General features: G+C 34.8%; 5 protein-coding genes and 1 pseudogene across 5 annotated transcripts; 1 reads left to right on the top strand and 5 right to left on the bottom strand.

The window, feature by feature from the left end:
• Positions 1-1,249: 1,249 nt before the first annotated feature.
• LOC137824145 (uncharacterized) lies at positions 1,250-3,956 on the bottom strand. The gene is made up of 2 exons (XM_068629612.1): positions 3,813-3,956; positions 1,250-3,501 (listed from the first exon to the last, which is right to left on the bottom strand). The coding sequence occupies exon 2, from the start codon at positions 3,471-3,473 to the stop codon at positions 1,611-1,613; it is 1,863 nt and encodes a 620-aa protein (XP_068485713.1). The 5' UTR covers positions 3,474-3,501; positions 3,813-3,956; the 3' UTR covers positions 1,250-1,610.
• Positions 3,957-4,610: 654 nt separating this feature from the next.
• LOC137823867 (probable methyltransferase PMT11) lies at positions 4,611-10,121 on the bottom strand. The gene is made up of 9 exons (XM_068629176.1): positions 9,313-10,121; positions 8,293-8,442; positions 7,924-8,194; positions 7,293-7,403; positions 6,982-7,141; positions 6,140-6,397; positions 5,928-6,050; positions 5,667-5,744; positions 4,611-5,184 (listed from the first exon to the last, which is right to left on the bottom strand). The coding sequence occupies exons 1-9, from the start codon at positions 9,955-9,957 to the stop codon at positions 4,980-4,982; spliced, it is 2,001 nt and encodes a 666-aa protein (XP_068485277.1). The 5' UTR covers positions 9,958-10,121; the 3' UTR covers positions 4,611-4,979.
• Positions 10,122-13,995: 3,874 nt separating this feature from the next.
• LOC137825407 (delta-1-pyrroline-5-carboxylate synthase-like) lies at positions 13,996-15,724 on the bottom strand (annotated as a pseudogene).
• Positions 15,725-15,990: 266 nt separating this feature from the next.
• LOC137826539 (pentatricopeptide repeat-containing protein At2g34400) lies at positions 15,991-18,857 on the bottom strand. Its single transcript, XM_068632537.1, has 2 exons — positions 17,884-18,857; positions 15,991-17,226 (listed from the first exon to the last, which is right to left on the bottom strand). Exons 1-2 carry the CDS (start codon positions 18,765-18,767, stop codon positions 16,278-16,280), a joined length of 1,833 nt encoding a protein of 610 aa, XP_068488638.1. The 5' UTR covers positions 18,768-18,857; the 3' UTR covers positions 15,991-16,277.
• A 2,097-nt stretch (positions 18,858-20,954) lies between these two features.
• On the top strand, positions 20,955-22,416 carry LOC137825405 (protein MAIN-LIKE 1-like). The gene is made up of 4 exons (XM_068631077.1): positions 20,955-21,206; positions 21,398-21,657; positions 21,834-21,957; positions 22,051-22,416. Exons 1-4 carry the CDS (start codon positions 20,955-20,957, stop codon positions 22,414-22,416), a joined length of 1,002 nt encoding a protein of 333 aa, XP_068487178.1.
• Positions 22,417-23,209: 793 nt separating this feature from the next.
• Positions 23,210-24,893, bottom strand: LOC137825404 (uncharacterized). Its single transcript, XM_068631076.1, has 4 exons — positions 24,816-24,893; positions 24,016-24,601; positions 23,550-23,775; positions 23,210-23,474 (listed from the first exon to the last, which is right to left on the bottom strand). The coding sequence occupies exons 1-4, from the start codon at positions 24,891-24,893 to the stop codon at positions 23,210-23,212; spliced, it is 1,155 nt and encodes a 384-aa protein (XP_068487177.1).
• Between the last annotated feature and the right edge of the window lie 679 nt (positions 24,894-25,572).

The raw sequence follows: 25,572 nt of genomic DNA, 5'->3' as shown, positions 1-25,572 counted from the left end.
AGACACAGATGAGTTCCAGATGAATATATCTGTAGGCATACATGAATTCTGAATAAATAGATTCGCAACACTTACCTTGTCTTCTCCGAATAAATAGATTCGCTGCCTCAGAGGTCCTGCTTTGCCTACGACGGTGGTGCTCCTAATGTCAAGTTCACTAAGAGCAGTTTAGTCTTTTCATGTTTACAATGGGTGTCAGTTCAAAATGATCAGGTGTAGGAAGAATTAGCCTTAACTAGTACATTTCAAGCCCAGATCTGTCCAAAGAAAAAATGTCAATTTTGATAGGACAATTACTTCCTGCACTAAATCACCGCACCAAATTTAAGTATGAAAAGACGAAAATATCCTTAAATAAATAGGGTTATACATTACGGATCTTGTTTTCTTGAACATTTCCGGATTTTTTTTTTCTGAAACGAATTTTATGGGGATTTTTTTATATCCAGAATGAGATTTTGAATTTTGAATGAAGGGCATTTTCAGAAATAAAAAATTATGTTGGGTGCAGGTGAAAAATGATTGGGTGTAGAAAGAACTTTGATAGACTATCCAGACAGGCCAATTATATGGCAGCCAAGACTGTTTCTTCCTGCGCCTCCATATCTTCTTCTCTCACCTCCATATATTTTCAAAATTCCAAAAATGCCCCTATCCAGAAGTCATTTTTCAAATTTGTAATTAGCTTCCGGATTACATAATCCGAAAGTTTTTTTTCAAATGCATGATTACTTTTCGGATTACATAATCCGGAAGTCTTATTTAGCTTCCGAATTATGTAATCCAAAAGTCTTTTTCCAAATAAGTTTTTGGATTACATAATCTGGAAACTACTTTATGGGAGTGACACAAGAAGGATAAAAATGTATTTTCATGTTGTGTATGGAGGTGGGAGAAGAAGATATGGAGGTGCAGGAAGAAACAGCCGGCAGCCAATTACCATTCATGGACCCATTTAACAGCTAAGCAATTTAATCACTTGGCTACATCAGAATTTAAGAGGAAAAAGGTTTACACATTACTTATCAAGTTATCATCGACCATCTCCTCCTTCACCATAGGAAGTGATTCCATTTAAGCTCAGACCCAGAAAATCTTTCTCCATTTTTAGAGAAGAAGTCCCTTACCTAATTAATTCACAAACAAAGCTGAAGCAACCCTTCCTCCTTCCTTAGATTAAGGAACAAGATCAGGATCAAAATAACAATAACAATAATAATAATAACAAATAAATAAAGATCGTTACAGGTGGAGAAAAGTAAATAAAGTAAAATAGATAGGACATTGTTACAAAATTCAATGGGATGGCAGTAAACAACAAAAAAAAGAAATTAAGCAGTGGCAGTAAAGGGGAACGGTACACAGGAACAGCTGTATAAATAAATAGTAGTTTCTCAAGTAGTCCAAAACTGATATTGTATACTGTAAGATGTATACTTCATTCTTTTCAGCAACTAGATAAGCATAAAGAAAACTCACTAAAAAATTCTGTCTATTCTATTTCCTCAACTTCAACAACATGATGGAAATTGAATAATGCTGAACCATCTAAAGACTTGTCAACATCACTCCTACACAACAATATGGCCTTCACGTAAAAGGAAAATGTCTTAACCTTGTGCACCAATTTCACCATCCAAGATTGCGTGCCTAGTTAAAACGATCTCTTTTACAAGATTTCTGTAAGTGAAAGGTCTAACAACCGCTCGCAAAAATAGCTCTGGAGGAATTCTGCTTCTCTTAATCCTTTTTCTCCATTTTCCAATCCCAATATACTTCCACTCTTCTGGACTCACCTTTGCTCGCTTGCCTCTCAAGGCAGTTTCATCTCCATCTTCTGAGGGTGCTGTTTCTTCTTCTACTTTGTGCATCACCGATTGCTTCTTATCTAGCTTCCTATTGGCTTCAAGAGCCTTCTTTGCCAGATTTTCCATTGCTTCTCCACTACTTAATGCTTTTTCAAACTCCTCGTTCCAATTAAAGTCAGTCTCATCCTCTTCTGCAAGTGCATCCTCTTCCACGGCCTCAAAATTCCCGTCTTCACCTTCTTCCATGTCCATCACTAGATCTTGGTTTTCATAGGGATCAACATCATCATCATCATTCAGCTCCTCTTCCTCCTCCTCCTCGTCATCAACAGCATTAGCATCGTCATCGCTACCTTCATCCTCAATCCAATCTAGAATCTCAGTATCATCAGGATCATCAACAACAGCATCATCTTCATCAGGAGCATCACAACCCAGCTCCATCTCTTCCAACTTAGCCTTCCACTCTTTTGTATATGGATGTAACAATTCCACTGGATGGTTTTTCAACAGAAACTCCAAACATTTTGACTTTTTCTCATCACTCAATTTCTCAAATGCATTCACCACATCATCGACAAATGCCTTTTGATTCACCTTCACAATCTTACACAATCCGCCATAGTAAGTACACAACTCAACACTACCATCATCGTTCTCCAACTCAAAAAGAAAATCCTGTTCTGTTTGAGGGTTAAGTTGTGGAATTATTGGCTTGAAAAAGCTATCCTGAGGCTCAAACCTACACTGGAACACTGGCTTCTTCACGTATACAATATCAGGTCTCATCCATGCAGCACATTGCCCTATCGCTGACCTAGCCTTGTTCCCAAGTCTACCCATCAAATTCCACTTATCTAATCTCTGTTTACCCGCTTCAAGTACTACTTCACAAACTAGCGTCCATTGCTGCCACGGAAGCTCTGAAAGTCTCCACCTTGGGTGCCTTACAAATACCCAAAAATACCTTAATTTACTTTGATCCAGCTGCTTCACTTTTTCCCCATAATCTTCAGCCATTTCAGCTTGTTCAATCTTCTCCCACTCCTCATGGTCCTTCACTTCACTGATTAGTGTCACACACTCATCCGTGAACCGTCCCCGAACTGGATCGCCCACAACAACTCCACGCCAAGAGTAGGGTCCATAATGACCATACTTATACCAATCATAAGGATGACGCAAATTTGGGTCATCCTTATCCATGAACCGGACCATTCGATCATACCCGAGGCCAATCTGTTGGAGCTCATCCTCAGTGAAGTTATCAGGATAATTCCCACCACCATGAGGGTTTTTTATCCGGTAAAATAGCGACTCAGCATACTTCTTGGTTCTTGCCTTATTACTACGCCTCCACCGACTCCGTAACTCTGCAGCGCCTTCAATTCGACCACCAGAGGTGCCATCAGCACCATACTTCTTGCTACGACCAGCATAAGACCTCAGGTCCCTTCTCGTGCCAGGTGAATTCCGCCCCAAAATTGAGGATTCACTATTTGGTTTAGGGATTTGAGAAAATGAGACAACAGAAAAGCGTTTGTGTGATTGGAATTTTAGGTTTGGGGTTTTGTGGAAAGGCCTAAGAGGAGAAAATTGAAGGTAAGTTGAAGATGGGTTGAGTGTTGTGGGCAAGAATTCACTTCTAAAATGCCTGAGATCCATCTCAAAAGCCACCCACCACCACCACCAACTAAAACAATATCAAAACAAATTAGTGTTTCAAACTAGAATCATCCAACAACATCAACAATAATTCACTGTTTCAAAGTTCAAAAACGATAATCATTACGGAAGCCACAAAAGTATAATTTTTTTGCAAAATTAACCAACAAATATAAAAGAAAGGAAGTAATGCAATCACAAAAAACAACAGGGTCGCATCCCTCACCCATTCACTTCAACTGCTATACGCAGACATATGGATAAAACTAAAAAAAAATGTAAAAAGAAAATGAAAATAGAGGGTATAGAAGAAATGAAGTATTAGAAAAGGGAGTGTACCATAATATATAAGATGGTTTTTCTCTTTGTTGCCTGCGAGAAGAAGAAGAAGAAGAAGAAGAAGAAGAAAGCGGCGAGCGTTGCTGCTAGGAACTGTGAATAGATAGATATTTTGAAAAGCTGTAGCTGCGTGCGCGGACAAGTAAAGAAGAGATTTTATCAATAAAAATATATTCTTATTTGAAAAATAATCTGTTTATTATTTTTTATTTTTAATATTGATATACATATAATTAAATAATCTTTATTCAGTCATTAATTGCGTAAATAATCCGAATTCAAAAGCTATTCACAAACACAAATTAAAAATTACTTTTATTTAAAAACACGTTATTTCAAGCTAAAAATGGCAAATAATGAACTATATACTAAATACAATATATATACATATATAAATAGTAGATTATATAATATTTGTATCAACTTATTATCTTGTATATATTTATAACAACTTTGACATGTAAAGTTTAAATATACTGTTAATTGAAATATTAAAACTAAATAATTATTTCTATATTTTAAAGAAAAATAACTACGTAAAGTAAAATTGATTAGTTAACAAATTATAGTCATTTCGATTTGAAAAGTTTTGAAAATTAAAATGAAAATTGTTTAGAAAGTTACATGTAATTTTAGTGAAAAAAATTGTATAACTTTCAACACCACTTATATTATGTCCTTGAATAGAACTTAAGTCTAGCTTACTCATCCGAGAAAGAAATAAAAGAGAGATACTAAATGTATAGGCTATGGTTCAAACATGTACTATGAAACAAATTACAATTGGTTACAGCAAACTGAATAACAACTCATGGATTATGATTATCCATGCTTATTTTCATAGAAAGTTTCTTAAAGTTAAAATACAATCAACGGATCTAGGAGTGGAATGGTGAGTGACAGAGAAAGACCATTTAAGTTAAAATTTGAGTGATGTTCGTCCTAAAAACTGATATACAAATATATTGAATTTTATAAACATGTTACATGATGTGCACACTATACGTATTCAGCTGCTCTGACGATTGGATGTCAAGAATCAACAGACAAAAGCAAGTGATATTTACACTTGCCTCATCATCCTATTTGTCTAAAATCAGTGTGGCCCTATTCTGTTGATTTCCCCATTGCAGTTGCAGAAAGAGATATAAAAGAGTGGGATTTGCATTAACCGCGAAGGCGCTTATCACAAACCAAGACCCTATAACTTGCATGAGGACCCTCAGACGTGTCTCGCAATGTCACATGCCAGCCAATGGCATTACCAATCTCAATAAGCTCATCCATTATGGCAAGAGTATCACGGATGTATGCCCGTCCACCAGGTCTTAGTATCCGATCCATCTCAAGCATAATTGATGACACATTGCATCTGATAAAAGACAAATGAAACAATAGTAAAGAATCCCGTCAAAAGCACTCAGAGATAACAACGTAAACTTGTACAAGTTTCTTTTATGCAATATGCATTGATGAAGTCATAATAGCTCTACATGAAGAATAAAAATACAAACATAACTTATTTCTAGATGGACAAATGTTCAGATGCAAATTACTAAGGAATAAGCAGAGTAGATTACTATGGCAGTGAAGAATAAGTAACACATCCAATATTCAAACTACTTTACTTTGCTCGAGAGAAATAGTATCTTGAGTAGCGAAGTGTAGTTACTACTCCTACGAACATCAGATTAAAACAAACGAAAGAACAGAAAAAGAGGTAAAAATGGTGAAGCCACCCTGAGTCAACCTGACATACTTCCAATACACAAACTTTTTTTTCATTTTATCAACACAATCGCAAAAAAGTAACCCAGAAAAGGATAGAACAGTTGAGAAGTAGACAAAAGGTACCTTTTCTTCTCAACAGAAAGCAGGTTCGCAGCATGCAGTAAATCATAAGTTCTTGGATAGGTGTCAAACGGTTCACACCTATATTACAAAAACATAAATAAAGAAATATTACAACTTTGTGCCAGGTTCACAAAATATCGGTACAAGATTTTTAGTACGTACAAGGATATTGGATTTGATTTTTTTTGTTTTTTGTTTCTATTGAATTTGATTCATAATAGTATGCGTTTAAGAAAATGACTAATAATTTTAATAAAATACCAGTCATGCATAACTCCGATCAGCCCACGATCATATATAACAGGTAAGGTGTTTGAACCACTAACAGGAACAACATTCATAACCCAGCTATCAAGATTCTGATCAATCAATGCTGCTGCAAATCTGCAAAGTACACAAGTATATTGAACATACTAGTCAGAAAATCCTAAATTCATATTATAACAAGAAAGGAAATAGGATAAAGACAATACCCTCCAAAACCAGCTTTCATGTCCATAACATTTCTTAATTTCATCTTCTTCCAATGTAAGACACGTACATAGCTTGCTATAATCTCACCCCAGTATTTTGATTCAGCCTTAAAAAGCTCATTTCTGGATATGAAAGCATCAAATTTTATGCTTTGAAGCCTATCAGGTGGAGTATGCAATCGTGCAGGCCATCTGGAAACATTTGCTCCATATCCATTCTCAGGCAGTTGAGAGATGCAAGCTTTTAGATTAGCATACCTAAATTAATCAAGCAAATAATGAAATCATCAATATTGGGCTTTTGATAAAACACTCTGATGATTGATAAGTTATCACAAAGCAGACCCAAATTGTTCATTTTAAGAACTGTACAACTTGTCATTAGGTTTCTTCCTGACGGTTGGAACTGGGTTAAGGGTGTTTATATAGACTACAAGAGATTGCAAATACCACAAACAAACAAGTATAGTAAGTTTAGATAACATATTCCGCATCGTTGAATACCCATAATAGTTTATTATTCCTTCTTTTTTTCATTCTATTTTCTGTTTTATCCACAAAGATTATGTGCACTATTAAGTTTTCCATAATTTTGGTGCATGCTTAGGTAATTGCGTAAATTTTAAAATATGTATATAAAAAGGCTTCAGTGAATTGATGATCATGAAAGCTAGTGCCTAACTAAATTTTTTATTTTATTTCCATATAACCCAAAATAATAGTAGTTCTTAATTGGGAAGTTCTATCACGGAAGATGATAGTAAATTTGGCATTGATCACTTGGAGAAGACAAAAAAATTTCATACAATAATATGTAGATCAGGAAGGCAAGAGCACAATACCAAACATTGTCAGGGTCGTCACTTTGGTCACACAGGGCAGGTTGAGTCCCTGCCTCACGATTCAGATAGCAGCTATTGTCAGAAGGTTTCTGCCATATTGCAACATACCCATCTTTTTTCAAAAACTTCCAGCATAGACGAGTAGTAAGATTAAGCATCTCTGAGATAGCAAACAATTTGGTGGGTAAATTATGTCAGAAAATGATAATATTAATACAAGAAGTACAAAACTAAGCATTCTATAAAGACAAAAACTGGCTGAATAGTTTCAAGAAATTCAACTTATAAATAGAAATCAAGTTGAATGGTACCTTCCCATTGTTCTTCTAACACGTCCTCGTGTTTATAAACCGGTTGGGCAGCCCAGACAAAGTACCCTCCTGCCCTTAGCATCCTATTAACTTCAAGCAGTAAAATACCATCTTCACCACAAGTAAAAATATAGATGTTAGAGAAGAAAGAGAGCAACCGACATAGAGATTGGAGTAGCACCTTGCAAAAGCTCTCATTTTATATTCACAACAGTATTTTTTATAAGATCTAAGGCATTCAGAAAAGAGTCCTGCTCTCCCCCCTCCTAATTCAATCCCCTTTCAACTAACAAGGCAACCACTATATCAGGTTAAAATTGATATAAAATCCGCACACATGGTAACTGGTTATTAGTTTTCTTATTAAGAAAAATATAATAGGGAAGAAATCAAGACCCAACAAAAGAGATGGTAATAATAGACTAAAGGATCTTTGATGTGATTGTTATTTTAAGGAAGACAAATATAGATTTACTAGTCACAACACAACATATAAATACAGTCATTCATATCATAAAAGATAGAAACTCAAAAACCAATTGAGAAAATGAAAGGGAGTGGGAAGCTTTAAGAACCACTAGCTAAATACAACATGCACTCCCACTAATCAACTAGCTGTTAGAGATCATACCATCCCGAGTCCAGTTAATTCTACAGCGTGAACAATGTATCATGTCAAAAGCTTGACTTGGATATAACAATCGTTTAGTTGCAAACGCAGCCACCATTGCTGGCACACCACGCTCAAGAGCAAACTGGATCTGATTCTCATGAACATCCTTGGGAGCAACAGACATGGTTATGACATTTCGTGACAATAAGTATGCACCAAAACTAGCAACACCGCAGCCAACATCAAGAGCAACTCTTATATTCTGCCCAAACTTAATATCAGGAACCGTCTACAAAACCATGACATATAAACATCAGAATCATAAAAGAAGACACACCTACACTGTCCATAAAACAAAACCAAGGCAAACAATATTTATTTAATAACCTCAGAAATATGATCCAAGTATTGATCCGCTCCATGTATAAATTGTGTACCACCCCCAGGAAACCTAAATTTATCCTTGCCTTTGGAAATCCAGTTTTGGCCTCCTTTATCTTCAACAAGACGAGTGTGAGGAACATTACTGTACCAAACCTACAAGAAAAAAACACATAACATTACATTAAGAAACCATTGTAAAAGCACCCCAGCCAAAAAGAAGGACAAGTAAACAATATTTAGACACAAAAATGTTTTGTACTAGCAACTTTTCTTCTAGAAAATAATAATCCTTTTTTTTTTCTAAAAAGTGTAAAAACAAGAGCACATTATATAGACTCAATAAGAAACATCTCTGTACAAACATCCAAAATTTACACATCATATTAATGAAATAGATGGCATCATAAAGTAGCCAACTGTTATTAAATGTAAGTATAACTTCATGTATAAATTATGAAATTAATTACAGGCACTGACGTGTAGAAAGCTTTTACATTGCCATCCACTTAGAAAACACTCTGTTCATTTTTATAATAATTATTATGTTGATAAAGTGACAGAATGCATGGAAATTAAAATGCATCCATAACGCAATTTTTTTACTACATATTAGAATCGCTTTAACAATGATAATTTATAATTGATTGACAGTTTACAAAGGTTTAGGATGCCAGTGCATAATACTTAAACAAGTAAACTAAACTGAAAAAAGTAAACCACAACTATTAGCAGTAGTAAATATAAAGTGATCTTAAAAACGACTTACTAAATTAGTTCACAAATAACGAAATGCATGTTTGGTACAAAACCAATGTTTTTAGTACACTTTCACATATTTAGTTTCATGTTGAAGGATTCATTTTGGATGCAGAATTGATTCTAGGTTCAAGCAACTTTAGATAGTCTTTACATTACATAAAGAATTCAATACAATTGAGTTTTAAAAGTCACTTCAAAATCAATTTTAATAAAAAACAATTTTGCTAATGATAATCCAAACACAGAAAGGAAGGAAGCAGTCACCTCGTCGCGGCTTCTAGGCCAAGGAATCGAGGGACGGTATCCTTTAGGCGGCGGAATCAAGCAATTGAATCGTTTGCCCTCTTCGGGACAGTGCCTCTCGAACCTTTCTCCTCTCTCCGTGGACTCGAGTTTCCGAATCGCATCCTCGTTGTCCAAACACGGTATATGCTCGGTCATGCTGCGCGGGCACATTCCAAACTTGCTCACAGCCACTCTGGGAGCCGAGTCGGAATCCTCGGCGACGAGGCTCACGTTTCCAGCCTCCTCCGGCACGCCGTCCTCGAAGTCCCCAACCTCGAACTCGTCGGACATGGTGCCATTGTCGTTGAGGATCCCGAAGCGCTTGAACGCTTCCTGAGGCTCAGGGGCGGGGGGAGGCACAGGAGCGGGGGGAGGCACGGAATGCTTTGGAGGCGTGTGGGCGTCGATTATGGCGGAGACGTTGAAGAATCGTTTGAAGTTCGGGGATACGGTGACCCCGGCGGAGGCGGCGGTGGTGGCGGAGAAGAAGATGAGTTGGGGGGAGGAGCCGTCGGAGAAGTGCTTGCCGACGAAGAAGAATGTGACGGCGACGAAGATGAAGAAGATGATGATCTTGAGTGTGGTTCTGGGGAAATCGGCAACGGTGGCGGTGTAGGGTTTCATGATGGTTGGATTCGCGAATTGAAATGAATCGTTTCGATAAGGCTTAATTGAATGAAGTGTGTGATGCCGCTAATAAGTGCGCCACTGCAACGGAGCAACTCAAGCAAAGCACCGACGCACAAGTAAATAGCACGTCGATTTCTGTGTTTCGCCACGCCACTAATATTTTATTAATAAAAAATAATATTATATGGGGAAATTTGGAGAAAATTGTTCATAATATCAAATAATATAAGTTATAATTTCTAGGAATGGTTAAATTTTGTTTGTTTGATAAAAATATCGCTAGAAATATTCAGATAAAATAGTAATATGTTATTTTTATAAAAAAAAATATATTTTGTTATCTCATTCATCTATTCAATATGTTACACCATAATGGTTTGCATTGAAAGCTTATATTGAAAGTGTGGGTGTTTTGGTAACAGTGAGAGATATATGAATAATAAATACGAACACCATAATGGTTTGCATTGAAAGCTTATAGATTCTGCAACCTTTGCTTTCGTGTGAAGATTGTTAATTTGTTAGGTATTGAAGGCAATGAATAGGTTCTCATGGTTTGTGTAATTTTCAGAAGAAGAAAAATCAGATGTAACTTTTAGAATGTTCTTAGTTAAATTCTTCTTTTAAATTGAAATCGAGTTTATAAGATGGTGAATCTAATTCTTGGAAGTTATTTTATTATTTCATTAAATCATTTGATACAGTAAATGATTAAAATATCTTACGAGAATATCACGTTGCATTGAATTCAAGGAAATTTATATAAATATTTTCAGAAATTCTTATAACAAATTAAATAGTTTTTTCATTAAATATCATTCTTGGAACTTATGATATTTTTATTAAATTATGCAATAAGTAAATAACTAATTTTTATAATCAAATATAATGTTATTATTTAATTTACAACAAACTTATATCACTATTCTCATAAATATTTATAGCGAATCAAATATATTTTAATTATTCCTAAATATATGATTTCCATAATTTATTATTCTAAATAAGGATGAGTTTGTATATGATAATCACTCTTAAAAAGTATTTCATTATTATTATTATTATTTAGATTCTTTAATCCTTAATTAGGAAGAATTCATTTCCATTATATCTGGACCGAAAAGTTTATTGGTATTTTTAATAACACTTTATATACAATTTCTTTCTTTAATCAAAATTTTATTAATTGTAATAAAGTTATCAACTCTAAAATGTACAATAATTTGATGAACAATATGAAGTTTCAAAAACAAACCATGGTTATATTAACTCTTGATTAGATATTTGTTTCAGTTCATCCAATAATTATCGTATCTATTTTTTATTTTAGAGTTTTTTATTATGTGACAGTTTTTTAATCTAATAACCATGTAAAATAAAATACAAATTGAAGTTTTAAAAAAATTATTCAAGTTTGATAAAAGTATTATGTGATACAAAACAATCCTCCCACATCTACATTCTTAAACCTTTAAAAATACAAAAACTCAATATTCATCCAGAAGTAGTATGGTGAGTCAGTTATTAGATAATATAAGTCGGTGATGAAAATCAATAAGTGTCACTAAAAATAAAACATAAGATGATGAAATTTTTGTACTTTTCTAAATTCATTTTAAGATTATATTCACTAACAAGTTTTGAAGACAGAAATGCATATTGTTCATAAAATTATGAGGCTCTTCACCATTTTATATGCTTTTTAGTTTCTTTACTACTTGCAAGTTGCAACTTAAACATATTGATGGAATGAAATGGTTGTATTATGAAATTCTTCTGTGATATCCATCTTCAGAGTACTGTGATGTTGACTTAGAGAACTCAGAAGCAAGCTAAGATGATAAAAAGTAGATGGTTATGCAGAAAGAGTGAATGAAGAGTTGGGCCAAAGAAAAGCACCGATGGCAAACTGTCTTTTGTAAGCCAAATCACCATTTGTGGGCAAGCCATATTCCTTGAGGAGGCCATCAAGCTTCCATTCGGGCATGTCCTGGTAATCTTTCTGAGTGTATCTTGGATAGTGCAGAGGCATCTGAAAGAATCCAACACTCTCCATAACTCTTTCTTTTCTCAAAACTATGCTTTCAACTTGTTACTTTCTCTTAACTTGTAGGGACATAATATATATTTGGAGAGTTAATGAGATGATTTGAGGTTGTTTTGGCATGAGGGGTGTCACATGAATGGGTGGGTGCACCTTCTCTCATCATCAACTTAATGCCTTCACTCTCATGTTTCTATGGAACTCTCTCAAATATTAAGTGGAGGGAAAAAATCACCTCCTTTCTATATCTTACACAACATTTTTCTTCATTCACTTACTTCATCAAAACACCTATCAATCACACAAACATTTATTCGATACTCACACAAAAATACGTATAATTTTTAAAATGTAAGATACTGAGACACAAATCTATATATTATATAATTATGAATTATATAAAGTGACAATAAAATTTTTTGTTCACAAATATGTTTTAGATTTTTTTTTGAAGTAGAAAGATATTTTTTAGGACTATGACTAGTTCAAAAAGATTTGTTCCTTATTTTTATAATCATAATAAAAATTTATACAATAAATTTAAGTTTTTAAAAAATTAATATATTTATCTTTTTTAAAATTGTGTTAGAACCATGTTAGAATTGTAAAAAATCTAACATATTTTTTTGAATTAGATACTTCACTTATACGTGTCCTACAAGTGTCCGTGTGTGATACGTCACGAAATTTAAGAGGAGTGTCCGGATTTCATAAATCAAAATCATCCCAATATCTCAAAATGAAAATTCAGAATTATTTACAAGGTATTAAAAATACTAAAAAATTATCATGATCACATACAATATATTTTATAACATAAATAATTCGTAATTTTGAATAATTAAGAAGTACGAAAACTTTTATTACAAATTGCAATTTGATGTAACTTAAGTTTGTGGACTTTTTTATTTAAATAAGTCTAATAACTAAGTATAAAGATTGCTTGACACGGCAAATAGTAAAAAAAATAGTTAGTTAACAACTTATAATAATATTTTTAATTAAAAAATAAAGTAAATATAATTAAAATATTAATTTATTAAATTATTTGGTGGATGTTTTTGTTTCCCTTTCTACTATTCTTTTATTTTTGGCTGCCGTCTATCTTAATATGTTCTTCTCATTTTTCTATACTCCTTTACTCACGTTGAGAAGTGGGGTTCGTCTGTTCTTTAATTTGTAACAAAAAAAAATCATAGTGATGATTAAAAATATACATTGAAATTAATTTAAGTGAATATTAAATAACTGATAAAAAATTTAGTTAAACATTAAAAATTATAATGAAGTATGAAATAAACCAATTAATGCAAAATTAAGCTTAATTAACCCAATTAAAATGCACACAATCGTAATTAAAAACTACAGTTATTTTGAATAATTATTAGAATAATCGAAACAAAAATTATAATATCAATCAATTTAATGAACTTACTCATTCTGTGTTAATTACACTTAATTAACACAGTTACTGTAATTAACAGAAATAAGAACAAGGTCGCTGCAATTTATTTTCATACTCACAAATCATCAATTTTGCCACCATGCATGTCAAGGCAAACTCCAGTATTTTTTTTAGATTACTTCAATTCATGTAAAAAAAATTATTAAAGTATATTACATGAAAGCCCACTGAAAATTATACCATTGGGACACAAATCTCATGAATTTTGAATAATTTCATTTCTAAATTGCCTAAAAGATCATTTCAATTACTAGAATATTTTTTAATGGAAAAACTCAAAACATTAAAAACAGTAGATGTTTAAATGTTTTCTCTTTATAATTTTCACCCTAGAACTTGTGCACAATAACTTGGATCCAGGAATTGTCCCGTAATGTAAATCAACCTAGCATTTTTGGAAGTTAGCACTGGCACCTTGAAGATCAAGTTGCAGTGATGTTTATCTTCTCACCATAACTTGCTAAAGAGAATTCAAGAAACAGAAGTGCCAACAAAAAACTTAGTTTAGAACAAAGCATCAATCACACTAAAATTCTATCTTATCTAATATTAAGGTGTGAAATTGGAATATGCCATTAATACCATGATCTAAAATATACATTTCCAGATCAACTTCCAATTACCTCAGTTTGTTTTAATACTCGCCCAATTGGATCTTCCATATTGACAATAATTCGCATGTTGTTTGCAAGACTTGCAATCTGTCAGTTATCATAGTTTATCATCATAAATTCTTCAGTTTGTTAAAATATATATTCTTCTAGAAAATACTTTCTTACCTTCCCAGGTTTTAAAGCTAGCCTAGCCACCAAGGATTTTTCATATCCTGCTTCTTGTGCAGTAGTAACATCAGCTTCATTTTCAATCCTGATTATTTTTTCATTTGCTTCCAGGGCATCAACTATTTTAAGTAAAATCTGTTTCCTTCCTCTGAAGATAAGGCCTACAAAGTGATTAAAGCATTAGAATTGTTTCACTAACATCTCAGTAATATCCATGATCTGTCACATTTTACAAAAGTGTAGATACAAAAGATACCTGGAGCCTTCTGGAACATTCCCTGGCTGCAATTGCCATCTCAAGTGCATCAACCTCTTTTACTTGGGCCCACTCATGTGCATCTTTATGGAAGAGAGCTCCTATACATTTTCCTTGGAGAATATTAATGATATTCTCAGCTGAAAAACCACTCTATGGAGAAAAAAAGTTGATAGAAACAAACAGGGACAAACCAACTTGCACAGAAGATCATCAATATAGTGAGTTTACTAATAACACACTTGATCTCGTAGTTTTCTTGGGGCAGAACAACAGATGAAAAAGTAAAGGAGGGATCTCACAAGTGATTTTTTCATTCTCTATGTGGGCATGCACGGACATTTTCATTTAGATTTACAAACTCAAAACATGTGGTGGACAAAAAGACCTAAAGAAAAGAAATTGAAAGTATAAGGAGTAACGAAACAGACAAGTGCAAGACATTTAATCAATTTTCCATATCCAAATTGCTTGTGGTTTAATGAAACAGTCTGTTTAGATGTCCAGACGTAACTAACCTATTTCTAATTGAAAACGGCAATGATAAAAAATTCTTTGAAGTAATAATCTTTTTCAGCAATTTAGTGTAATAATATTTCTCAGCAATATGGTGTAATAGTGCACCTGGTAATAACAACAGGAATGCCAGCTTCAGCTGCATGAACAGCAGCTTTTACTTTGGCAGTCATTCCACCTCTTCCCACTCCATGAACACCATAAGTAATTTCATTCTGATGTTTTTCCTTGTTACATGTATAAATAAACTTTGAATGTGGCTCACTTGAAGGGCCACTATAAAGACCTTCTACATCATTCAACAAAACAAGGAGTTCGGGTTTTAACTCCAAGGCTAATAAACCAGATAAACTATCATTATCCCAAAATATACCAGCCTGCACAAGAAATGGGCTAACAACGCTTAATGTACTTAACAAGATAGAAATAAAAAGAATAAAGCAATCATTCGAGGTAGCAGACTCCAAACTAAACTTTCAAGCAGAAATGAAACATGTAAAATTTCTGACCTCCAAACAAACAAGTAAAATAGTGTCGAAGGAAAAAAATCAGTTTAATTTCCTATATAAAAGTTGTTATTCCCTCACTCACATGTAATACACAAATCTAAAAAGATAATGCAGAACACCTATTCCCATGATAAAATGATCTTATCTAACTAAAAACTCATTTCATAGATGATTAACTACACTGCACATTGTAGCTACATTTACTAGTGTATTTATTACTTGATGATGTTATAAAAAATAATTAAAGCTTTTTATATTTTAAAGTGACATAAAATGAGAGTGAGGAGTCAGTGAACAGAACTCCAACTAAATGTTAAGGAAATAAACCTTGGATACAGAATCGAATCAACATTCAAGTCTAACACAACATTAAGGTCTTGTTTGAATAAACAACTCAATATAACTACTCATAGGAGAAGAAACCAAAAGGATAGAATGAATTAATCGTCTCTCATATGTTAAAATTTGTTTATGTATAAATTAAAATCAAATTTTGAAGAATTTAAATAAGAGTCAATAATGGATCTATATCGAGTTTCGTCTACAAAAGAATACAACTCAGCAGAAGAACAAATAAGGTTCACTGTACATTAACTGAACTGCCTTGTCTGATCATCACTTATCTGATGAGCCCAATCCAATAAACATGTATTGAATATTGAGCTGAGTGCTACTTGACCCAATTTTTGCAACTTTGGCAACTTCCAACAAAACAAAACTTGGCTCTGCACAACTCAAAAAGCTATTCAACAACTTTTGGGACATACCCTTCCCTTTTGAGTTCCTCACAGAGCAAATAAATTATGTTACTTATATCTATAGAGTCAAGGCATAAGCCATCACCAGCATGAAATTCATGCAAGTGATTCTCAATTTCAATCCAGCTACAACCAGGAGTTTTAGTAATACCCTTCTCTCTCATCAACAATCTCATCCTTGCAGAATCTTCCCACATGTTCAGATTTGCATATATTTTTGATGAGATGATATAGTTCCCAGAATTTGAAGGATCCACCTCCAGAATCATCCGCATAACCCGTTCCGCTATATCTACATTTTTATTCCTTCGACAGGCACCAAGCAAAGCACCTAATGTAACCTTGTCTGGTTTTTCAGGCATTTTCTCAATTAGATCCCATGCCTCGTATAAATGACCCGCACGTGCCAAAAGATCAACCATACAAGAGTAGTGCTCAATTTTTGGTACCAATCTGAACAATGTGCTCATCATATCAAACAATCTATAGCCCTCAGCTACCAGGCCTGCATGCACACAAGCAGAAAGCAACCCTACAAATGTTATGTCATTAGGGCGGGCACCTCCACCCTCATCTGACATACGCTGAAATAGTGATAGTGCCTCCTTGGCTTTTCCGTGAGAAGCAAGTGCAGAGATCATTGCATTCCAAGAAGCTTCATTTTTTTGGGGCATTTCTTTGAAAACTCTCTGCCCACTTTCCAAACTCCCACACTTAGCATACATATCAATCAACGCAGTAGCAACAAAAATATCATGTTGAAATCCTCTTTGTGATGCATATTCATTAATCTGTTTCCCCAAATCAAGAGCACCAATGGTAGCACATGCAGAAAGCACTGCAGTCAGGGTAATTTTATTTTCTTTAACATTGTCGTCCTTCATGGCATGGAATAAAGAGATCGCTTCATCCGCCATTCCATTCTGAGCGTATCTGTCATGTATGTGAAAATCACAACATAAGTTAAAACAAGTTTTTAGGAAATTCAAGACAGATCCATAACTGCAAAAGTGACCGCAAAAGTATGGATAGAATTTATCTAATTATTATTCATACCAATTTTTCCATTAAACATTAAAAATAGAAATAAAAAACCGTGTAAAATGAAACCAGGAGCGTTCCAATTGTCCATGTGTCCACAAAGTATTTGAGATGACAGAGGTACTATTTTGAAGGGTCTCTGTGCTTCTTTCACATGAATAAAGCATGCTGGACAAAACCTACTACTAACCGAACTTTAGTATGCATCCATACACATACTGATGCCCATACAACCCAAAAGATAGAATAGAACCAAAACACTTGGGGCCTATTTGAATAATTTATCTATAAAATTTATAACAAGAAAAAATAAAAAACAAAAATTAAATAGTTTCTCCAGAAGTAAAAATTAGCTTAAATAAAAGCTAATTTGTAAAAAAATTCTCATATTAACTTCTCCAAAAAAAATATTTTTCACTTATACCTAAATTAATTTTACCTTGTAAAGAAATTTATTTCATTTTCCTTCTTATTTTCTTCTCTTGTAGGTACACATATCCACACAGACTCTTAATCTGGAGAAAGAGTCTGAACAACAAACTCACTCACCCTGATATAACAGCATTCCACGTGATAACATCTCTTGTAGCCATGCTATCAAAGATCCTTCTAGCAGACCCCAAATCCCCACACTTAGCATACATACTAATCAAAGCAGAACCTACAAACGAGTTAAGAGCCATGCCACGTTCCACAACAAACCCCTCCACCCACCTCCCCAACTCCAAATCCCCCAACTCCCCACAAGCCCCAAGCACACTCACCAGACTCATCTCATCTGGCTCAAACCCGTCCCGCCTCCCCATCTCCCCAAACACCTCCACAGCCTCCTTGGCACAGCCCGCCTTCGCATACCCAGCAATCATGGAGTTCCAGGACACCAAGTCCCGGTGGGGAATTTCATCAAACACCTTGCGCGCACAGGCGGGGCGGCCACACCGCGCGTAGGCGGTTATGAGGGAGTGAGCGGTGTGGAGGTCTGAGTGAAGACCAAGCTTGAAGAGGAGGGAATGGGCAACACGGGCGTGGGAAATTTCAGCGAGGTTGGCGCAAGAGAGGAAAAAGAAGGGGAAGGTGAAGTTGTTGGGGGTGAGGGAGAGGGACTTCATGCGGTAGAAGAGGGTGAGGGCGAGAGGGTAGTTGTGCCAGGTTGTGGTGAGGGCGCGGATCATGATGTTGAAAGCGTAATCGTTGGGATGGGGAACCATGTGGGAGAAGATAAGAGAAGCGTAGGTGAAGTTTTTTACTTGTATGGCTTTGGAGAGAAGGTGGTTGTGGTGGTTGTAAATGGAGTTCACCACCATTTGGGTATGAACCTGTTGGAGCGTCTTCGTCGACCAACATTGCTTCGCCAGCAACACCAGAGATTCCGCCGTCTGGTAACACTTTCCACCGTTGCCGCCAACTCCAACATTTTCAAACGCCGCAAGCATCCTCACCTGCAAGCATTCTCTGTTATGTTAGTTAACTAGTAGTAATAACATAGAAGAAAAATGTAATACATATAAATCAATAAAGATAAAGCAAATATAAATATAAAATAACCATAAATATAAAAAAAATAAAAAAATTAAGGAAGTTCAAATTCTTCTAGTTTCACCATAGTTAAAACAGAGACCCAAAATTGGATAATAAGAAAAGAAATTGTAAAATATAAACTTTTTTACATAAGGACAATGATTCTAATGTTTTTAATATGTTAAAATAACAAAAATTCTTTCATTCACTTTCGATTTTTATGGATTTTTTTCCCTTATAGTTTGAGGATTTTGCAGATGATTAGAAAGGTCAGTAAATTTGAATTTCTCTTTGCGAATATAACTCGCAAAGGGAGAAAGCAAATCCTACATTAAGATTTTGGGAATCTCCCTTGAAAACAGGGTAGTGTGAAAGTAGGAGTCTCTAGTATATGGTGGTGCCCTTTGAAATTGTAAAACTTTCTAAATTCATACCACCTTAGGATGATTTTTGGATGTTAATTTCTCTTGCACCATATATTTTTTATATGCATCGGACTTAAAATTTTAAATCCGATTTTCTTTTTGTCACATATTTATTTATGGATGTCACCTGAAATCACATATTTACTTGTGAATATTGACATCCGGAAGTCTCAGACTTGTCTATAGATGAATATTGACATCCGAAACTAGCACTATTTGACTACGAACATCTTTATCTGGAAGACACCATACATATATGAAAGTCAATCATCCTGAACATTTTTTTGTGGCAATGTGATGATTTTGTTACTTTTAATGGATTAAAACTCACTAAATCAAACCAATTTAAAGAATATAAGTAAATTCAACATTAAAATGTGTTCATAAGGTCAAAACAAAATCAAGTTATACTTAAAGTTCAAGTTCAAACAACAACATCGTCTTCTGACATACACAACTTTGTCATCCATTGCTCATCGTGCTAACATTAGAGTTGTTTGTATTCCTTCCCACACAGGGTTGCCCTCAACCACATCACCATGATTAAGTAATGATTGCAATGTCTCTGTAATTCTACGACAAATACCCTACAACCATGAATGTCATAATATTATACAAAAATTAACATTAATGAAAATGTTATTAATGGTTCATACATGCAAGGATCTTCAACATGTGTTGCCTCCAAATTAACTTTAAATTAACTCCAAATTTCAAATTGATATACACACTTGCCTTCCATGTGTCATTTTCATAAAGAGAAATTTTGCACACTTGCTGCCACACATTTGTGCTAATTGCCACATGTTACATTTTCTATTATTAGTAAATATGTTTTTTGTATAATTTTTTAACAAAAATTTTGATTGCGACACTTGGTAGAAATTGTCATTTACTTGTGTTCCTTTAGTTGTATATATTATAGATAGATAATAGTGTTGTGACAGCTTCTTCTTGCACCTCCATGACTTCTTCTCCCACCCCATACTAAAAGTACATTTACTAATATACCTTTAAGTAAAAATATTAAAAAATTAAAATAATATTTTAATATACTTTTAACCTTTAATCTACCTAATCTTCACTTTCACTTTCGTGCCTCTTCTTTCTGTTCCTTCCAGCAGTGCCGCTCCACACCCCCATTCGAAGGTTTTTTTCTCTTCATCTCTCAAATCTCTCTAAACCCCACATTCTCTATCACTCACACATCCAAAGTGCCCTCTTCACAGGTTAGTAAGTTGAATTTTCCATATTTTGCATTGCTTTTGAAACCTATTGTTGTGTAATCTGGTATTGTAATTTGTTTGTTGTGTAATCCGGTACTCTGCATTTTTTCGTAATAGGCACCGGATTATGTAATCTGGTATAGTTGAGAATGTAAAGTAATACCGAATTACTTAATCCGATTTAGGTTATTTAAGTAATTCTGAATTAGGTAATCCGGTTTAGGTATTTTAGTAATTTCGGATTACATAATCCGGTTTAGGTTTACATTGTGTGTGTTTCGGATTATGTAATCCGGTAGTGTTCTTACAAAGTTTGCATTTTTGTTATGTATTTAGTTTCCAACCCACTTGTTAAAAACTTTTTTTAAATTTTATATTATGTACACAAATTCATGATTATATTATTTATTATTTTTAAATAATTGAAATTGAAATTGTGTTGTGGATAGATATGACTAAAATTAGAGGTGGTGGATCTCAGGATCATGATCGTAGAAGACCGACGACATCCGTCCGTAGAAGAGACCGAGGTGGTGTCGAGGAAAGGATTGATGATGATGTTCATATTGATAATGACAATGAACAAGGATTACAGAATGATTACCAAGTAGACCAGGGAGAAGGGTTTCTTGGAGGACCTTCTGATATGTCTTTACTGGTAAATTTTGCTAACCATGTTGCTGTTAAGCTTTGGGAGGGTGAGGTAAGAACGAAAAAACCTTCAATTAAATTATCTTTATTAATTATTGTTTAAATTTATTTAATTATATTTAATATATACAAAATTTATATTAGGATCGGGGAGAACTTAAATTGGTATCTCACGGTAGGAAATTACGTAAATTTAGGATGCCTCATGCTAATATTGAGCTGCTTGTACAAAATTCTGGATAGTTTAGTTTGTGCAATATAAGTTATGAAGTGGGTGACAAGGGATTGATTTCAGCCTTTGTCGAAAGGTGGCATCGGGAGACAAACTCCTTCCACCTTCCCGTAGGTGAGATGACCTTCACACTTGATGATGTGTCATCTCTTTTACACCTCCCCATTTTGGATCAATTCCCAACATATGTGCCCTTAGAGTACAACGGAGCTGCAACAATTTTAGCTGAGTTACTAGGGGTGGATGAGACTCGGGGGAAGGCTGAGATGAGGCAGTGTCGAGGCGTCCACATACGATTGAGTTGGCTTCGAGATATATATGAGGAATGTTGCGCTCAGGAGGCTTGGGAGTGTGCTGCCAGGGCTTACTTGTTGCATCTGCTTGGATGCACTATTTTTGCAAATAAAGTGCCACTTCTGTATCTGTATCGTACTTATTGTTATTCAGCAATCTACATATGTGTCATGGATATGCATGGGGAGCAGCAACACTTACATATCTATATGAGCAGTTGGAGGATGCATCTTATTTTAACACGAAGCAGTTGGCCAGTTATGCGACACTGGTTCAGGTATGAAACCATACAAATAATTAGCAATCACATGTTACATTCCATAATGTTTTGTATTAAATATTTTATAATTAATATGATTGAATTACGTAGTTATGGATTTATGAGCACTTCTCGGGCATGGGAAGAAGGGATATTAATCCCTCATATGACGAGGTACACCCGCGGGCAGCACGGTATATTGTTGCCCATCAGATTTCCACAGTTGGTGATGTGCGGGTGCAGTTGGATGGGGTCACACACGATGACATCATCTGGACTCTGTATGAGGACCATAGATTGAGCAAACCATTTGAGACCATTTATTTATTCTCGGGTCACTTGCGATTGGGCAGCTTATCACATAGACATATGCCCGAGCGTGTTTTACGCCAATTTGGGTACGAGCAGAGCATTCCATCATCATCGATGGCGGCTGAGGCTCCTGGTGCACATGTCATTGATCAAAGGTGGTTGTAGTTTGATCACCACATGGTGACAGGTTTGAGAGTTGCTTCTAGTCCGTCTGCATGTGTTCCTGAGTACATGTCTTGGTTTAGGACGGTATCACACTCATACATTTGCAGAGGTGAACTTGGAGATTGACCCAGTGTTGTACCACCTAACAATGTTGTGTATTCTTCACACCACTGAGATATTTCTTTGAATAAATCCATTTTGATGAGTGGCCATGACTCTTCACCCATCCCCAACAATGAGGCAATAGCACGAAACCCACAATGTCCATCAGCTTTAACATTTATTACATCCAAAATATAAGGGTGACATTTTGGATGAAATTGATCAAGCATGGGAATTGTATTGGTGTTGGTCATACCTTAACCTTTCCCTCACAAGTCTTCAAAGATGATGAACTATCATTTACAAAATGGATGCGATCTACATGCTCAAAATATGAAGGGGTGCGTTTTGTAGACCTTTGAAATTTATTTCCTTGACTCTTTTGAGATCCTTTTGTCTTAACTACATTAAGTGGTGCACATAATGTTGTCATGTCCGGATAGGCAATTTCACGCAACTTGTTTTTAATTGTCACTTTGCCACAAATATCAACCTCGTCGAACCGGGATAGAATCACATCCCATTCTTGTTGAATTGACAACCGAGATGATGAATCACATTCAGATAAACCTGAAAAACTCAGTCTCGTCCACATAACATGAACTTCATTAAGAGGAATGACACCCATAACATACCTGGCTAACTGACAAGCACATGGTAATCCGTGAGTCTGTCTGAGTACACATCCACATCATTCACTATCAAACCCCACATCATTGACCCGATCAAACTCTTCAGCAATGAGAATTAAAGCATGTTTAGATATAGAGCCAACCAACATTTTATACAATTGCACATTGAATGTGTGTCCTATCACATGTAGACTCATTTGAAATGATGCCTTAATCTCGTTATGTTGAAGTATAATAACATGCTTGATAGCATCCCAACACGAGCACAGGTCTCCCATGCTATTTTGTAATATTCGTTTCAAAGACCAATGAGCTGATTCAACCCTGTATAAGTATAAAACATAATAAAATAATTACACGTTATAAAACGTTCTAAATAAAGTAAAGGCATTCATATACCTGTTTGATGTTGTATTTCCCAAATGCATTAACAAATTTGTCCAACACTTGACAAACTTTTCTTTGTGCGGAATAATCCAAGTGTTCTTCACATATTCAAAAAGTAATGGCCACGGTGAACAAATAGTTTCAAAAATTTTCACAAACTCATCAAATTTACCAATCTTTGTATAGTCAATGATAGTCTTCCATGAATCCATCACAACTTCCCAAGCCTCGACAGAATCTACCAACATTTTACACTTTGCTTTAACATTCTTATTGATGTGAAACCGACAAAGAAAATTTCTTGTTTTAGGAAACACAATATTGATGGCATTCATCAAAACAAAATCTCTATCACAAACAATGACTTCAGGCCCCACATGCGATGTCAAAAGTGACCCTCTAAATTTTTGTAATGCTCATATGAAGTTCTTTTCTTTCTCGCTAGATAAGAATGCAAAACCAGCAGAAAAGGACAAACCTGTACAAGTTACACCAACAATCTCAAGCAAAGGCAGTCGATATTTGTTTGTTTTGTAAGTTGTATCCATTAAGAATACAATGTTAAATGCATTCAAGAGTTTCACAGCATCAGGATGAGTCCAAAAAATATCACTAACAATATTTGAAGACTTATGACACGTACTCCAGTGAAGATAGTTGTCACGGTCTAACAACATCATTAACTGTTGTGATTCAGTTCTTGGTCCTCTAACTGATCTCTTGTACGAGTATCTTGCAATGTATATTTGCTTTATTGTTGTCATATTATCCTCATTATTCTCCTTCAAAGTACGTAGAATGTTACCTGGCTTAACCATGTTTTTAGTCATATCAACAAGCATTGAATGTTCATTCGTTTTTAATCTGCCTGCATATGGATGACCAACTAAGGTATCATACAAATCATGATTATGAGTACCACATATTACCTTAAGTACCCAACCTTGACCCTTTCCAACAGGTTTACCTCGCAATTTAAAGGGACATTCACATTTTCGAGTACCAGTTACGCTAACCTCCAAACCATCCTTATACTTTCTATAACTAACCCCCCCTTTCACAGCCTAACAAGACATATGTCTTTCTCCCTTACTTACCATTTGCTATGTCAGACCTAATAATGACAATAAAAAAACCAAGTCCATAACCAACCCTACGGACCATTCAAGTAAGTCTTCTCGCGAAGGAAACACCTACACAAAGTTATTCTAACAATATTACAAAATCACTTCTTCAATTATAATGCAATAAACATAAATGAAATGAAATTTTATTTACCTCATTTGTTGTAAAATGGATACCATAGTCCCCTTCAGACAATCCATGTTGATGCACATAATTCATTAATTCTTCCATACTTACACCTTCATTCATAAAACATAAATTTTCATTTTATTATAATTTCCATAAATTCACATATGCAAAACAAAAATAGCATAAGATTTTGTAATTGACAACTTAAACATGACTTCCGGATTGTATAATCCATAAGTCAAATTTTAACAGCATAATGAATTCTAGATTACGTAATCCATAAGTCATTTCAGGTGACTTCCGGATTGTGTAATCCATAAGTCAAAATTTTCACAGCAAAATGACTACCGGATTATGTAATTCGTAAGTCATGTTTGATGTTCCAAATGTCTTCCGAATTGTGTAATGCGTAATTGAAATTCATATAGCAAAATGAGTATCGGACTACGTAATACGTAAGGCATATTGAAAGTTCTAAAATCATGTCCGAATTGCGTAATCCATAGTTCATTTGGTACTGGATTACACAATCTGAAAATATGACTTTGGCAGGTTCCGGATCCGGTATGCACAAAAGTTATCTAATCTGAAACGCTTTACTTAAGCACCAGATTATGTGATTCGTGGATCCACTGGATTAACTAATGCGGAAATATTTATTTAAGGCAGAAGAATGAGAATGAGAATGTACCTCACCAACGGTGCCAATGCCAACACCACCTACCACCGCTGCTACCTACCACCGTGCACCACCTCAACCACCTTCTCAAGCACCACCTTC

The sequence above is a fragment of the Phaseolus vulgaris genome, chromosome 8 (genome assembly GCF_000499845.2).
Source record: "Phaseolus vulgaris cultivar G19833 chromosome 8, P. vulgaris v2.0, whole genome shotgun sequence".
In the NCBI taxonomy this organism is placed as follows: Eukaryota; Viridiplantae; Streptophyta; class Magnoliopsida; order Fabales; family Fabaceae; genus Phaseolus; species Phaseolus vulgaris.
The sequence above is the reverse complement of the archived record's forward strand: the minus strand, read 5'-3'. Positions and strand labels throughout refer to the sequence as shown.

Excerpts from the sequence above, each read along its gene's own strand:
- LOC137824145 (XM_068629612.1), bottom strand. The coding sequence starts at position 3,473 with ATGGATCTCAGGCATTTTAGAAGTGAATTCTTGCCCACAACACTCAAC.
- LOC137823867 (XM_068629176.1), bottom strand. The coding sequence starts at position 9,957 with ATGAAACCCTACACCGCCACCGTTGCCGATTTCCCCAGAACCACACTC. Across the intron at positions 8,195-8,292 it reads ACTTGGATCATATTTCTGAG|ACGGTTCCTGATATTAAGTT; the intron begins GTTATTAAATAA and ends ATGGTTTTGTAG. Across the intron at positions 5,745-5,927 it reads ATCGGAGTTATGCATGACTG|GTGTGAACCGTTTGACACCT; the intron begins GTATTTTATTAA and ends TTTGTAATATAG.
- LOC137826539 (XM_068632537.1), bottom strand. The coding sequence starts at position 18,767 with ATGCTTGCGGCGTTTGAAAATGTTGGAGTTGGCGGCAACGGTGGAAAG. Across the intron at positions 17,227-17,883 it reads TGGAATGCTGTTATATCAGG|ATACGCTCAGAATGGAATGG; the intron begins GTGAGTGAGTTT and ends CATACATGACAG.
- LOC137825405 (XM_068631077.1), top strand. The coding sequence starts at position 20,955 with ATGACTAAAATTAGAGGTGGTGGATCTCAGGATCATGATCGTAGAAGA. Across the intron at positions 21,207-21,397 it reads TTAAGCTTTGGGAGGGTGAG|TTTAGTTTGTGCAATATAAG; the intron begins GTAAGAACGAAA and ends AATTCTGGATAG. Across the intron at positions 21,658-21,833 it reads CGGGGGAAGGCTGAGATGAG|CAATCTACATATGTGTCATG; the intron begins GCAGTGTCGAGG and ends ATTGTTATTCAG.
- LOC137825404 (XM_068631076.1), bottom strand. The coding sequence starts at position 24,893 with ATGGAAGAATTAATGAATTATGTGCATCAACATGGATTGTCTGAAGGG. Across the intron at positions 24,602-24,815 it reads TCCATTTTACAACAAATGAG|GCTGTGAAAGGGGGGGTTAG; the intron begins GTAAATAAAATT and ends ATGTCTTGTTAG. Across the intron at positions 23,475-23,549 it reads GGAAATACAACATCAAACAG|GGTTGAATCAGCTCATTGGT; the intron begins GTATATGAATGC and ends ATACTTATACAG.